The 14042-nt window shown below is 49.9% G+C and overlaps 9 protein-coding genes across 9 annotated transcripts; 7 read left to right on the top strand and 2 right to left on the bottom strand.

The window, feature by feature from the left end:
* Positions 1-466: 466 nt before the first annotated feature.
* Positions 467-1194, top strand: ASPWEDRAFT_118288 (HIT family protein; the record flags this gene model as incomplete). Its single annotated transcript, XM_040828807.1, has 3 exons — positions 467-526; positions 592-978; positions 1060-1194. The coding sequence occupies 3 exons, from the start codon at positions 467-469 to the stop codon at positions 1192-1194; spliced, it is 582 nt and encodes a 193-aa protein (XP_040685979.1).
* Positions 1195-1453: 259 nt separating this feature from the next.
* ASPWEDRAFT_175587 (HD domain-containing protein) lies at positions 1454-2191 on the bottom strand (the record flags this gene model as incomplete). The annotated part of the gene is made up of 2 exons (XM_040831379.1): positions 1454-2094; positions 2155-2191. 2 exons carry the CDS (start codon positions 2189-2191, stop codon positions 1454-1456), a joined length of 678 nt encoding a protein of 225 aa, XP_040685978.1.
* Positions 2192-2532: 341 nt separating this feature from the next.
* Positions 2533-4386, top strand: ASPWEDRAFT_117382 (uncharacterized protein; the record flags this gene model as incomplete). The annotated part of the gene is made up of 2 exons (XM_040828731.1): positions 2533-2769; positions 2824-4386. 2 exons carry the CDS (start codon positions 2533-2535, stop codon positions 4384-4386), a joined length of 1800 nt encoding a protein of 599 aa, XP_040685977.1.
* A 657-nt stretch (positions 4387-5043) lies between these two features.
* ASPWEDRAFT_44386 (uncharacterized protein) lies at positions 5044-6286 on the top strand. The gene is made up of 2 exons (XM_040836256.1): positions 5044-5456; positions 5531-6286. The coding sequence occupies exons 1-2, from the start codon at positions 5266-5268 to the stop codon at positions 5793-5795; spliced, it is 456 nt and encodes a 151-aa protein (XP_040685976.1). The 5' UTR covers positions 5044-5265; the 3' UTR covers positions 5796-6286.
* Positions 5700-9191, bottom strand: ASPWEDRAFT_44385 (Rad4 family protein). The gene has a single exon (XM_040836255.1). The coding sequence runs from the start codon at positions 8694-8696 to the stop codon at positions 5985-5987; it is 2712 nt and encodes a 903-aa protein (XP_040685975.1). The 5' UTR covers positions 8697-9191; the 3' UTR covers positions 5700-5984.
* ASPWEDRAFT_117678 (CoA-binding protein) lies at positions 8971-9498 on the top strand (the record flags this gene model as incomplete). The annotated part of the gene is made up of 2 exons (XM_040828759.1): positions 8971-9055; positions 9119-9498. The coding sequence occupies 2 exons, from the start codon at positions 8971-8973 to the stop codon at positions 9496-9498; spliced, it is 465 nt and encodes a 154-aa protein (XP_040685974.1).
* On the top strand, positions 9459-11392 carry ASPWEDRAFT_44384 (uncharacterized protein). Its single transcript, XM_040836254.1, has one exon. The coding sequence runs from the start codon at positions 9803-9805 to the stop codon at positions 10919-10921; it is 1119 nt and encodes a 372-aa protein (XP_040685973.1). The 5' UTR covers positions 9459-9802; the 3' UTR covers positions 10922-11392.
* ASPWEDRAFT_657101 (uncharacterized protein) lies at positions 11044-11907 on the top strand. Its single transcript, XM_040838815.1, has 3 exons — positions 11044-11330; positions 11460-11714; positions 11808-11907. Exons 1-2 carry the CDS (start codon positions 11166-11168, stop codon positions 11682-11684), a joined length of 390 nt encoding a protein of 129 aa, XP_040685972.1. The 5' UTR covers positions 11044-11165; the 3' UTR covers positions 11685-11714; positions 11808-11907.
* Positions 11908-12677: 770 nt separating this feature from the next.
* ASPWEDRAFT_656925 (uncharacterized protein) lies at positions 12678-13879 on the top strand. Its single transcript, XM_040838813.1, has 3 exons — positions 12678-12925; positions 12984-13269; positions 13478-13879. Coding segments are annotated over exons 1-3 (486 nt in total). The 5' UTR covers positions 12678-12924; the 3' UTR covers positions 13677-13879.
* Positions 13880-14042: the final 163 nt, after the last annotated feature.

Raw genomic sequence — 14042 nt, 5'->3', positions numbered from 1 at the left:
AAAGAAGAAAAGGAAAAGGAAAAATGAAAGATCGGAAGTGGCCAATTGGATTTGTGGAAATCCGTGGGAATTTCGATCTCGATTCTATATCTGAGTCGGGGTCTTCTAGCCAGAATATATTGTTTCTTGATAACATCGATTAAGAACGAAGCAGTCCAATCGGTGTAGATTAAGAAATTTCGATATCACAGTAAAAATCATATATGCCAGAATATTTCTCTTAACTGTAAGAATCCTAGGTACTATTTCCTGTGGTTGTCTTGTATGGCGTGGTCAAGGGAGTGGATAACTGGATATAAATCCCCGATCAGCGCCAAAACCTCACCAAATCAACTCACCCATCTTAGTTTACTAATATTGCAACCATCACTGGCGCATCCTCCACTGTGCAATCAAATTCTTCTAATATCTCATCCGATTCCATCCCAAACACATGTCCACTCAAAACCCGCCCCCGGTTCCTACCATGTCCCTCGCCCTCAAAGGGGTCCCGATCCATTTCGGCCCATTCCTCGTGACTTCCCAGGTACGCTCACCCACTCACCGTGTTTTAAATATTGAAGCTGGCAGTAAACTAATTATAATAACCAGGTTTTCCACCTTACACCCCTCACCTTCGCCCTCGTCAACCTCAAACCCATCCTCCCCGGCCATGTTCTCGTCTCCCCGCGCCGGCGCGTCCCCCGCGTTTCCGAGCTGACCGCCGCCGAAACAAGCGATCTTTTCCTCACCGTGCGCCGGGTGGGCCGCATGGTTGAACGTGTGTACGGGGCCTCGAGTCTCAACATTGCCGTGCAGGATGGGGTCGATGCGGGTCAGAGTGTTGCGCATGTGCACACGCATATCATACCCAGGAAGAAGGCGGATTTGGATTATCGGGGTGGGACGGATGCGGTGTATGAGATGTTGGATGGGGAGGAGGGGGATTTGGGCAAGTTCCATGAATCTCATTGCGCGGATCTGGCCGAGGAGCGCCCTGTGAATGGTGAGGCGCCGAAGCAGTTATCGCAAGAACAGGGCGGATTGCAGGGCGAGATTCGAGAGCAGGTGCGACGGCAGGAACAGAATGGGGATGGGCGGCGAACGAGGTTTCCTGCTGTCGATAACGAAGAGAGGAAGCCTAGGAGCTTGGAAGAGATGGAAGCCGAAGCAGAGATGTTGGCGAAAGAGATGGAGAAAGAGCCGCTGGATTGATGCTGGTCATCCGTAATCCTATGTACCATACGCATTTGATGCTATACATATTGCATGAAGTATACAGCGAAATGCACACATGCATAATCATATTACCCATTGGCTCATGGAACCCATCGACTCGCGCGATGCTATCTATCTAGATGTAGAACCCTTTCCGAACGCCTTCCAGTTGGTATAAATCATGACAAAGAAAGAATATCCACGTAAACTCCCACTACTGGTATGTGCTAGTCAACACTTATACCGTCCTCATAATTTATGCCTGCACACCATTGGCTGCCTTTTGCTTCTTTTGCTTCTGCAGTTCCTCTCGTTCCTTAATGAGTGTAGCGGCCCATTCCTTGGTCTCGGGCAGCTGAACCCGGGGAGCGACATGGCAAAATTCAGTCAAATCGACGTCATGGGTACGCTCGTACTCGACCATCTGCAGGAGCAGTTCAATCTTATCGATATCGTGAACATACTGAGCCTCGAGAGTCTTGTTCTCTTCGTACTCTTGGAATACGTTCATGATTTCTTGTCCCGACAGCATGCCCCCGGGAACACCGGCCAACAAAGTCTTGGAGATATAGTCCATCACTTCTGCTTCTCGTCGAGCCTTCTCGGACTTGCTCACGTTGTCCACCGGTGTGATATCACCCACGAGCGATTCGGCCATGTCGTGAACCAGGGCCATCTTCGTGCAGTGGGGCAGGTTGATCTTCGCGGCCAACGACGGAGGAGCGAACATTGTCATGATGGACATGCGGTACATATGATCCGAGATCGATTCGCCATGGTGGATATCGAAACGGCGCCAGCCCTCGCGCTTGGTAGTCTTGAGTCGTTCGAGCAGGTGGAAGAAGGAAACGGGGGAGGCGGAGTTTTCCTCTGGGGGGTGAGGCAGAGTAGACAAGACTAGAAAGGGTTAGGCCTGCATTAACTCATCAAATCTATATCCTGGAAATTCCAACTCACCTGTCTGGGGACTCCAGACTGGTGTTTCGGAGCCCATTATGATGGTGGTTGCGGTGGTGACGATGGCTTGCGATGAGGGGTTGCAACGGCTGCAATCTCTTCAACAGATATGAAGCGAACGGCGAACAAAGAAAATAAAAAATATATATGGAAAGGAAGAGGGTATAACAGATGCCTGTGCAAAAGAAAGAAACAAGACAACGGCCGAAAAGAAGAAGTTCTGGGGTTCTTCCAGGAAGAGAAAGAAAGAAAAGCCCCGAAGATCAACAACCCAAAGAGGGGCCCGATGCAAACAGTGCAAACAGCGTCTGTTTATATACTAGACGTGCTCCATACATCGTCGGCGATGGATCGAGATATGATGCATCATCCCCAACCATGCAGTCCTCCAGACCTCCATCCCGTTCCAAGGCATTGAACTGGACGCCCTCATCGCACGTCACCGTCTTTATCCGCAATCTGAAATTGTTGCGGCTGGATTCGCAAGAGGACTGGCCGGATATCACCGTTCGCTCGCTTTCCCCCTCATCGCAGAACCAGCGCCAGCGCATCAAGGTCGTCGAATGGGCTCTGTACAACCTCGTCGCTATTTGGGACCCGAATACCGCGCATGATGTATGATTTTATTCTCACTATCAGCGCACAATCCAATTAGCTGACAATTATTAGAAACTCCGCCCGTTCTTCCCCCCGCTAGAACCACTACAGTCGGTGAACCTCCGCGCAGCTCTGTTTCGAGTTCTAACCGAGCTCAAAAAGAATGGCGATCTCGGGAGGGAAACTATTCTGCGGAAATCCATGCTGGACGATTGTAAGGGGGATCGATTCGATGAGTTACTTGCGGTCTTCTCAACGGCTGTCCTTCGTCGGGCCTTGACCGCCACTGCGGAGCAGCTCCCCAATCCCGCACTCAGACTATCGACAGCCAAAGGCATTACTCCCGAGGACTATCAGCTGATGGTACCTCTTATCCTTGCCCATACCGTTTCTCTTGGTGCAATGGGAGATCGCCGCGCTCATGTGCGCCTGACCTACGACCAATTTTCTGAGCTATTGGATAGCAAGAAAGTACAACTCGCCAATCGGGCAAATGATGATTCCTCCACTATCCCTGGTGATCCGAAAAACTTTGATACGCTAGCCCAGGAGATTAGATCAAATTGGCTGGGCAGTGAAGAATGGGCGGAGACTTTGCTTTACGGTGGCTCTCAGAGCAGTAGTGATGCTTTTCTGGAGTTTCCTTTCTCCGAGGCATGGTCCAGAGCTAAGAAGTCTTCGGTTGAAGATCTCAGTGCCAGCTCAGCTCAGGATCTGCTAGTTGATCTGGAGTCTCGTGTTTCACGGCAGCGCGATCGGTTGGATAGATGGCGTGAATTTAGCGCATCTATTCAAAATGCAGAAGATCCCGGAAGTCTGTCATCAGGAACTACCTCAAACAGTACGCCATTGGTTTTTAGAGATCATCAAGCTCTAAACATTGCCAGCATCTCCAGAGCGGTTCGACAACCAGTAAATCGTACTTGTTTAAGAGGAGAAGACCAGAAGCTTCTGTCCTCCATGAACGAAGCCCTCGCTCGCATTAGCGGTAAATCCAACCTGTCCGGCCGGGCTGCTCCTCCATTGCGCGTACCTGCCGTGGAAACAGACACCGGTGGTCGCACAAGCAGTTTGGCATCACCCGAACCCAACACCTTTTCTCCAGAAGAAACTGGCTCTGAAATAGCTGAATCTCCTACATCATACAGTCGGGCGAGCTCTCCTATTGTGCAGGTTTCTTCAGAAGTGAATCCTGACAAAGGATATAAAAGCACTCGATCCAATACCTTTACTCTGGTTGAACGCACGAGGAAATCCATGTCATTGGTTCCCCCGATGCCTACTACTCGCTCAAGGGAAAGTCTTGCACCTCGTTCGTCTCGTGCCTCGTTCCCCGTGAACCAATTCGAAACGCCGCAGAAACAGGGGTCACATCGATATGACTCCATCTCCAGGGCATCTACCCCGCAGGATGAGTTATTTAAAGAGGAGGCGGACTATTCCAGCGTTTTCAAATCTCGACCACGTGTCGCTCACAGCCCTATTGCTTCTCCAGCGGTTCACTTCAGTCCAATGGATGATTTTGACCTGAATGCGGACACGGATATTAACCAGGCGAGAAGCTCATGGGCTGCAAACGGGGATTACAGTGAGCTGGATCTGACGAATTCCCCGTCCCGTCGTCGCAGGTTCTAATATCACGAATGTTGATTTTGAAATGTCATGCTATGATATGCAACGTACTCAATGTACAGCGTCGATTAATATTATCCAAGCTTGAATATTCTGACTTATCAACACATGACTGTCATGGAGCCATAGTTTTGAATCTTCTTGGTCATCCAGCAGACCATATTCACCACCAAATCACATAACATTGCCAGGTGAATTCGTATAAGTCCCTGCCAACATTACCTGAATATTCTCATCCGCAAAGTTCTTGGGTTCTAAATTAAGCGTACCTCTTGTCCGGTGACTGGGCAGGCAGATCTTTTAAGGCCTACAACGATGAAAGATGAAAATCCAATCGAACACGATCACCCAGTCATGAACATAGAAATACGAGCCAGCCAGCAGAATTAGGCCAAGGTATCTGGGATTGGCTCAGGCAGTCTATTTAAAGCAAGGATCTCCAGAACAAGCCGTCAGCACTAGGCCAGCCCTTAAAAAAAGCATCAACTACTGAAATCCGAGACAGATATGTACAGGAACACCATACAATCCACGAACAGGTGGTCCGCCTAATTCAATGTCTCATCTGGGATGCATCGAGCTCACCGTAGTATTGTAGTTTGTGGCTGCTCAGCCTCGAAGACCTGTCACTTGGTGCATACGATGTTGGCGATCATAGACTTGTTTGGCTTCACTTGTGCTGCAATGTTTCATTCAGATGCTCGATGCCTCATGGAACACAGGAATTGTATAGCACCAGGCAGAGGACGGAAAAGGTATAAATAACGCGTTCTTCTCACGGATTCAACCCAACAAGACAGCGACATCCATCATAATCCCAATCCTCAACTACACCATCAAACACATATCCACCCTCTCTCTGAATCAACCCCAATCCTCACAATGAAGCTCACCATCGCCTCCCTTCTCCTGGCCGCCAGCTCGGCCCTCGCTGCTCCCACCAACACAACCACCAACTATCTCCAAATCAGCGACTTCCGGGCCCGAGCCAGTACCGTAGGCGCCACCATGCACTTTGTCGTGACCGATAAAAACTACCCAGACGATACTCCCACTGACTGCAACCTGATCTGGTAAGTCCATGCCTAACCTTTACCTCCTCTCCCCTTCACCCTGTATCCGAGAGACTAACAAATCCATCATTTAGGTCCTACGGATCCAAGCCCAAGGAGAGCGCCCGATGCAACAACAGCCAATACTATATCAGCTTCCCCAACGGGCCCGTTGACTTCAACCGGTTCACGCTGGGACTTGAGCGGGTTTCTGGGCCGATCCCTGAGAAGGGTCAGGTCTTGTTGGATTCGAATAAGAGTGGGCATGCGCCTGGGACGAAGTGGATTTGCAGGGATGACCCTGAGCCACATGTTCTGATTGATTGCGATTATGAGGGTGTTCTTCAGATGCAGGTTTAGTGGTTAGTTGGTTTGGGTGGGGAGTGTTGTGGTAGACAATGCGGTGAAGGAAGCTGAAGCTGAGGCTGTTTTGCTGTTATGGTATTCCTATGCTCAGATAAATTATTGTTACATAGTAATGTATACAGATTGTTTTCCTCGTTAATTCCTGTTCTATTTTCCATTTCCCTTTTTACCTGTGTAGCCGAATTAATATTTACCCCTACCTCTTGTACGCCGAGTTGGCCTGCGCCTGGGCGGTGCATAATCAGAGACGGAAGCAGGATCATCTTCAGGCTCAGATGGAGACGGAGGAGGTATTTCCTCAATGGAACTGGAGTTTGAAACCTCATCCTCATCTTCGTCATCATCTACAGAATGAATCTGCGGCTCAGATGGGGGAGGCTGTATCGGTTGATGTCTTTCAACAATCAAATCTCCATCGTCACCGTCATCTTCGCCTGGTAACAGGAACCCGCCACCACGATCGGCTGGATCTTCGGATGATTCGCGTTGGTCTTCCTGCGGCGGCGGGGATTGATTACGATTCGACTGTCTGTTTGTAAATGGGTTGTGTTCATCTCTCTCGGTATCTCTGTCACCGTATTCCTCACGGACACGCTCGGCGATACGTAGACCGAAAAGAAATTTGCGCCAGGTTTGTAAGATGCGTTTTTCAGCTTTGAGCTGCTCTTTCTTTCGCTTTTCTGCGTCTTCTGCCCGCCAGGCATCCTTGACGAGGTCCTTATTTTCGGCTGCGACTACGACTCCCTCGATGACGGGGACGGCCATTTTAGATCCAAACTCGAAGCCTGTTACGGCTTCGGCGTAGTCTATGCCGAGTTTCTTGCAGATGCGTACTGTATATGGCCAGGGAATGTGGACGGCGCCTTGTGGTACCATACTAGGTACGAAACAGTCGATGTTCCCGTAGTCGTTCTTGGGGATAACGCCGTTGCGTATCGGCGGAGGGATGATGTACTCCGTTTGATGTTTGGCATACAAGCCCTGCTTGGGTTTCTCGCCCGTCGCACGTTCCAGCTCGTCAACCTCACGCTTACGGAGAAGGGTCACGGCGCGGATGGGGACGTGTTTGAGGGCTGCTTCACCCGTTTTAATCTGTCGGCCTTCTTTATGCCAACTTTCGGAGGACATGCATTTGAGTATGTCGGCTCGTCGGTACACTTTTTCTTCCTTGGCTTTGGGTCCTTTGCCAGAGACGAAGGTACGGACATGCCTTGCCCCTGGCCGGAGGGCTTCTTCCCGACGTAGGAAGCGCTCCAAGACGAATTCGGTCGACGAACGTAGGCTCTGCAATGTGTCCCCTTCCTTGGCCGGTTTTTTGTCAGGTTGGTTGGCTTGAAGATCTTTGACATCTTCAATGTCGTCCACCATCGTTCGCTGCTTCTCTGGTCGCTCGTAGACTCGAAATGTTACCCGGAACCAATCGTATTCATAAAACTTGCCCTTTCGATGACCCAAAGGAATTTTCTCCACGGGCATCCGATAGCCCTTTGTCTTACCTGGCCAGGTCCGACGACGTAGATATCGTGTGGTAACATCTTTTGCGGTTCGATCTTGGTTATAGGCAATGACATAACATATGACCTGCTTGGCCTTTTCTGCCTTGGCCCCGCGGGGTTCAAAGGCTGCTTGAAGCTCCGGAGTTGTGGCCACGGCGTTTGGCAATACCAATGGGTCCACGGGAATGATTTCATGGGTGATTGGGGAGGCTACCTCAGCCCAGTATATGGGGAAAGGAAGGTCCTTATCATAACCTTTGGAGGATTTACTGTTTTTGTTTGGTCCAGACAAGTTTTCATCACTGTCGCTGTTTTCTGATTCAGGCTCTGGCTCTTCTGCGATATCAGGAAGATCTGTATTGGTCTCAGCGTCTGCCTTGGGCTTTGAGGCTGTATAAGTTTCCGACTTGGTCCAGCCAAATCCAAGAGGTTGCAGACTGGCAACCAGTCTTGTTTCGATCGCCAGGGCACGAAGCAGAGCCGTGAAGAGCTGTGCCCCGACATCTCTCGATCCCTCCATATGCTCTGCTGCTGCGCGGAACTCATCGACATTAGCGAATTTCTCACCATGCCTTTCAGGATTGGGGTCATCCTTGTTGAACGATGATATTTCGGCCTCTAGCTGAGACATGGGTCTGTATCCATGCTTTCGTAGACCTGGCGCAGTGATCTTGAATTGCTTCTTCCAGTAGGCTGCCAGGACTTTGAGCAGAGTGATTATCGGATCGCCCCGACTCATATCTGGTTGGCCTGGCTCCAGGCGCGATGAACCTTCCCCCCAATCTCGATTTTGCTTTTGACTCTGTTTCCCTTTTCCTTTCTTTTTCTTCTTCTCTTCCGGTTTTTCTTCCGGTGCTTCTAGACCCGATGCAATCCTCCATTTCTTGACTTCTTTCTGGATCCCCGCAGGCAGCTTCTCTCGTAAAATATCATGAACTTTCGAGTCGTTGGCCCAAGCATTGCGGACAGCATTGTGGAAGAGGAGAAACTGAACATGCATGCAATGAGTCTGGATGCGAATTTGTCGCTCAATTTTGGACGGCCCCTTCTTCCCATCCAAAAGGTCGGCCATATGCACTTCATTTTTGTCGAGCGTCAATTCGAGATCCTGCGCTTCGAATGCAGGGGTTAGAGGGGTTGTCGTATAGGGTGTTTTTGTTTCTATGGCATCCTCCCAGTCAACACTCTCGTCTTCTGAACCGTCCTCTTCGTCCTCATCTTTATCATTGTTCTTGCTCGTAGTCTCGTTTTTGTCATTTTCGTCATCGGAGCTAGGGGCATCGCTCAGGGAGGATTCTGAATCCGTGTTCTGGATAACGGTCGCATTTTGCAATGCCTGCCGTTTGGCACTGGGCGGATCCTCGGAGGAGACACGCTTGCGGGGGACGAAAGGTGGCATGCAGTTGATGGGGAAATATAGAGGTTTGATTAATTACGATTGTATGGATGGATTTGAAGGGAGGTGGTGACGGATGACGTTGTTGGATAAATTTGGAGAAGTCGAAGTTGTGGAGTTGGAGATGGAGAAGGACGAGAAGATGCCGAGGAAGTCGATCGATCGACGCAATAATCTCCGCCTCTGATTCCATCATTCTCGAGCCCTCTGGCGTTCCAAACTTCTTTCCCTCCTCATTTTCATTTTCATTTTCATCTTCATCTTCATCGATACCATAATGGAGGCCGTCAAGCGTTTCTTTTCCTCGCCGCGCTTCGCTGTCGCTGGTGCCAGCAATGACACCAACAAGTTTGGCTACAAGAGTGAGTGCTGGTCGCATCGCATCTAAAGACAACTCATCATTCCATTGACTGACACTCCAACAGTTCTCGCGTGGTATCACCAACACTCCCTGCCTGTCACCCCGCTGAATCCCCGTGCGCCTCAAATCAACCTCCCCTCCAAAGCCTACGATACGGTCGCCTCACCCCTCGCCCTGCCGTCGCCCTCCCAGACGTCATTGTCCGTCGTGACGCCCCCCGCCGTGACGCTCCCACTGCTTCAGGAGGCTCACAAGGCGGGAATTCCAGCTGTCTGGCTACAGCCTGGAACGTTTGATAACTCTGTGTTGGACTTTGCTCGCCAGAACTTCGAGGCAGTGATTGCAGGCGATGGCGGACGAGGATATGAGGGGTGGTGTGTACTGGTAGACGGCGATGAAGGACTGGCAGCTGCCGGAGTAGACTGGACCAGCCAGAGGTTGTAAGAAATTACTTATTTAGATGATTGATGACGAGATAGACTTCTTCTAGCAAGAAGTATTCAAGATGTGGTGTTCTTTCTGTCTCTGCCTTGTAGAGGGAAAGTTCCCGTTGTTATAGAAACACAAGTGCCTCCCCGCTTCAGCTTCACTTTCTTTTTTTACTTTTTTTTTTTTTTCTTCGCCTCACCACCTCACCATCTGGTGGATCTTGTCGATCTATCCAGATCCATTTATTCATCCATCATTCCATACTGTATCGCTCCTTTTTCACTTCAGTAATATCACAGCAGGGCACCCCGACTCCACCATGCCTGGTTCTCTCTTTCTCGACTCCCCCGTTCCCCCTAAGCTCGACCTCGCCGGCGCTCGATCCCAACTCTTCCAGGTTCCGCAAACGCCGTCTGCGTCTACTTCTCTTTATCGCTCCATCTCATTCCCTCGCAAACGAACTCGCTATGAGTCTGAAAAGCGCCGTATGTCCGAGTCGCACGCCGATTTAACCAGTCCTGCGCCACTTGTCAGCACCGATTATCGCCTCGCAGGTGGTGGTCTTGATTTTCAACAACACGCCTGGCGCGAGCCGCATGAAGTCTCTGCCGAGCTCGACTATCGTCCCAGTCGCTATCGGGAAGCGCCTCTTATTTCTCAGGTCGATGGTAGTGTCGAGTCGCTGCCGTCTAGAGAGATAGATGAGAATCAAAGTCGCAAGCGCACGCGACGAGACTCGTTTGCGACCACGGCACTCCCGGATGAAAAAGAACAGCCTCAACCAGGGGGTTCCGGCTGGGGCCGAACCGTGATCAATGCAGTTGGTAAGGTTTTGGACTTTTGCTGGTCCGGTGCTTTTGGGGGCTTCTATGCGGGAGGAGGTCGGGGGTATAAGATGACGGCCGGACCGTCGCCGCAGATCGATAAACATTCATGGCAACAGGCGTCTGAAAAAGGAGAAAATACTTCCGCAGACCGAGGCCAACGACAGGACATGACGCCTATTCCTGGGCAGTTCCCTTACGACGATGATGACAAGAACGATATCCAACAAAACTGGGTTGTGGTTTCGAATAACACACAGGACTTCTTGGGAAATGATGCCAGTCCGTCTATGACGACGAAGCGAGTCAATCGAAGAAACATCGGTCCATCACATACACGACGAAGGTCCGCAGTGATGCCCCGACTGGGTAAGAGGACGGGTCAGTCGTCCAGCCGGCCATCGACACCGAAAGCCCAGTCACCACCAACGAAAGCGCGAGAAAGTCCTGCATCGGCTGAGACGCAACGACATGTTGCCCAGATGCGCCGCATGGAGCGAGAAGAAGATGCCAGCCTTCGTCGATTGAACCGACAGCTCCAGGCGATGATCAAAGAGGGAAAGCAGGCGTTGGGGACGCGGATCGAGGTGGACGAGTATGACATGGAGGATTAGAGTGAGTGCTGCTGTAGCAAGCAAGATCACTCTAGATGGGAGGTGCTTTGCTGTTTAGATATTTGATACCCCTGAAGATGCGTTCGTTACTCTTGGTCTCTGACAGGGCAGAGCTCTCGTGTTTTATTATCCAAACTGGATACTCTCGCTGATTTGCACATACTGTACAATGTTTATATTAATGCCGTTATGTTTTATGATGGAGACAGGGAACTCTTGGACTTGTGGTTAGGATACGTCTGTCATGCTCTATACGATATTGTTATCAACGCTCCTTTTACATTGCAGCAGCTGGATAAACTCTGGCATTCGTTTTAGTTCTCGGTTTAGTATAGTTAGGGAAATTGAGTCACTGCATAATATGGTGTCATCAAACAATCATTCATTCACCATCCTTGGCTTCTTCCTCGTCCTTATCAGCCTCGGGCTTTTCCTCCCCCTTGCCTTCTTTCTCCTTTTCATCTTCTTCTCCCTTCTTGTCCTTGTCATCCTTGTCCTTGTCATCCTTGTCCTTGTCATCCTTGTCCTTGTCATCCTTGTCCTTGTCATCCTTGTCCTTGCCGTCCTTATCCTTATCGTCCTTGTCCTTGTCTTTGCCCATCAGGTCACTGAGAATAGGCAAACCCGCCGACTTGGTCAGGCCGGTGATACCACCGGAGTTGGCGAGAGCTTCAAGGGCAGTACCGCCCTGGAGCTGACGGGCTCGGTTCTCGTGGGCTTGTGTGTTTGTGTTTGTCTGATAGATACTATCATTAGTATCTAGGCAGCTCTTAGTTCATTCGAGAACTGCTATGTGAGTAGGGGGATACGCACGGTGACGGGCACTGCAACGCCGACTCCAATAAAGAGGGCCATGACGAGAGCGGAGAATTTGACCATTTTGTAGGCTGTGCTTTGTTAGTCTGTATTGAGGAATTGGGTTGATGGCATAAGACATACAAAGGCACTTGGCAGAGGGTAGTAAGATGAACTGGACTTGGCTGGACTGGAGAGGAAGAAGAGAGACCGTCTGGGGTGGTGTTGGCGACGAATTTAAGGACGAGACTTCATCCCTTCATACCTTTCAGTGACATTCCTTTTCTCAATAGAGTTTGTGTTTCTGTCCCTTTGACAGCATGGGTAGGATTCAGTTCAAGGGAGGTAGTAGATTTTGTACATTGTTTCTTGCTGTTTTTGTGTCTGGCACATTCCCTCATTATCTATCATATGGAATGATAATGCAGCCAGGGAATTTTTTATTTGCATTTATGTCAAGTGTAATACTTACTGCAAGTTTAATTAAACCGCGCTGAGCGATGATAAATGCAAGGGGCTAAGGGGAATGCTGTCTATCCCTTGAGCAGGGCTAAGAGACAAAATTGAAGTTATTCCTAATTTGTATAATGCTCTAATACTACCTTTTAAGTTTTAAGTTAAGTTTTACGGATATAACCAGCGATGCACTGACACCCGATGACACATTGCAGGATGCAACCTTGGTGGACTATCACATGGGCTGGGCATTTTGAGGCACAAGTGGTATATGTATTTACACTATGATGGCACAGTGTGGAATGATCGGCTAATAGTAAGAATGCTTTTCACCAGTATAGCTCATTTATCCACTTATGTATAACTAGTTCGTAAAAAAAGGGAAGACGTTCCGTAGCCTCTAACATGGCTCAGGTAATATTAGACAGAAATATTTGGAATCCGCGATTTAGATGGAAGAAAGTAGAACTGGATTCTAGCAAATACCTAAAAGTAAATTGGGATTATCCAGTCAGATGAATATATTCTTTATGATGCTTCTAATTCATCCAGGATAACCATGCTATTGACGGCTGCAACCAAATGTATTATACATACTGAATCTTCCATGCCTAGAGTTCGTCCTTATAGCCCATGACACCGCGATACGGCGTCAGACTGGCCATGTCCCAGAGCTGAATTGCTCGATCCTCAGACCAAGATGCAAGTATCTTGCCGTTGGGCGAGAATACAACCCCGTTGATCGTCTTGCCAGCATGCCCATCCAGGCTGAAAAATGGCTTCTTCTCGGCAGAGGTTAACCGCATTATAGTGGTCTCCATTGTCAGAAACAACCGCGAGTTCCTTGCCGCTGGGCGAGAAGGCAACTTTGATGGGCCTGTAGCGCTTTCTGTAGGGAGCACGCTGTTCAATCTTGGTGTCTACCACCGTCCCTGTGGCTACTTCCCACAGTTTCAGACCATCTATACATGCGATTGCGAGCAGCCTGCCATCGGGCGAGAATGCAATACCGGTGGGATCATATACTCTGAGGATATCACGGAGTATATGGCCGCGAAGCGTTCCATTCCATCCTGTGACGCCCACTATCTGAGCCTGTGAGTCACGGAGCTTCCCAGTCAGGATGGTATTTTCTGCCCGGCACTTGTTGAGCTCTGCTTGGATATCTGCCTGCTGTTGCTTACAGCGGCTTTCCAGCTGCTCTTCCAAAGCGTGCTTTTCAGCCTGACACTTTTCCCCCGCCTCCTGTTGCGCCTTTTCGCATTGCTCTTCTTGACTGACTTTGTCCTGCTCGCATTTTCTCAGCCTGGCATTTTCCCCTTCTCTTTCTTTTCTCTGGTGGCCTTGTTCAGGCTACCCAGGCGTCATGTTTCTCCCCGAAGAGCGCAAGCGCAGACCTGAACTTCCAAGCTGCTCCGAAACCACGCCGGCCAGGGCTCCATCACCGGCTACACCTTTGAGTATCTATGCAATTATTTCCCGACACAAATCGACACGGTGGTGAAAGGTGTCGACAGTGCCCCGGCCTGTGTGGAGACATGCGCCAAAGATCCTGCCTGCAAGGCCAGTTGGTAGAAATATACCTCCCGGGCGTGCTACACGACAACAAAGGAGAACCTTGGAAAGCTCCCTGGTAAAAAGTGGTTGATGCTCGTCAAGCGACACAGGAGAGTACTGCAGAAGGGGGTCTGTCCGATGCAGACCAATGCCAGGCTGAGAAACGGGCTCTAGACACCAGATTGAGCCAATGCGAGCAGGACAAGGCGAGTCAATCCCAGGAATGTAACAAGGCCCAACACGACATGGAGCAGAGGCTCAAGCAGGAGGCGGAGAAAACGTGCCAATCTGAGAAGCAAGCGTTGGAAGAGCA

The sequence above is a fragment of the Aspergillus wentii genome (genome assembly GCF_001890725.1).
Source record: "Aspergillus wentii DTO 134E9 unplaced genomic scaffold ASPWEscaffold_7, whole genome shotgun sequence".
Lineage (NCBI taxonomy): Eukaryota > Fungi > Ascomycota > Eurotiomycetes > Eurotiales > Aspergillaceae > Aspergillus > Aspergillus wentii.
Note: the sequence above shows the minus strand (reverse complement) of the source record. Positions and strands in the feature narration are given on the sequence as shown.

Excerpts from the sequence above, each read along its gene's own strand:
- ASPWEDRAFT_44385 (XM_040836255.1), bottom strand. The coding sequence starts at position 8,696 with ATGCCACCTTTCGTCCCCCGCAAGCGTGTCTCCTCCGAGGATCCGCCC.
- ASPWEDRAFT_657101 (XM_040838815.1), top strand. The coding sequence starts at position 11,166 with ATGCTCTATACGATATTGTTATCAACGCTCCTTTTACATTGCAGCAGC. Across the intron at positions 11,331-11,459 it reads CCATCCTTGGCTTCTTCCTC|GTCCTTGTCATCCTTGTCCT; the intron begins GTCCTTATCAGC and ends CTTGTCATCCTT.
- ASPWEDRAFT_44386 (XM_040836256.1), top strand. The coding sequence starts at position 5,266 with ATGAAGCTCACCATCGCCTCCCTTCTCCTGGCCGCCAGCTCGGCCCTC. Across the intron at positions 5,457-5,530 it reads ACTGACTGCAACCTGATCTG|GTCCTACGGATCCAAGCCCA; the intron begins GTAAGTCCATGC and ends TCCATCATTTAG.
- ASPWEDRAFT_44384 (XM_040836254.1), top strand. The coding sequence starts at position 9,803 with ATGCCTGGTTCTCTCTTTCTCGACTCCCCCGTTCCCCCTAAGCTCGAC.
- ASPWEDRAFT_656925 (XM_040838813.1), top strand. Across the intron at positions 13,270-13,477 it reads GACGCCCACTATCTGAGCCT|CCTGGCATTTTCCCCTTCTC; the intron begins GTGAGTCACGGA and ends GCATTTTCTCAG.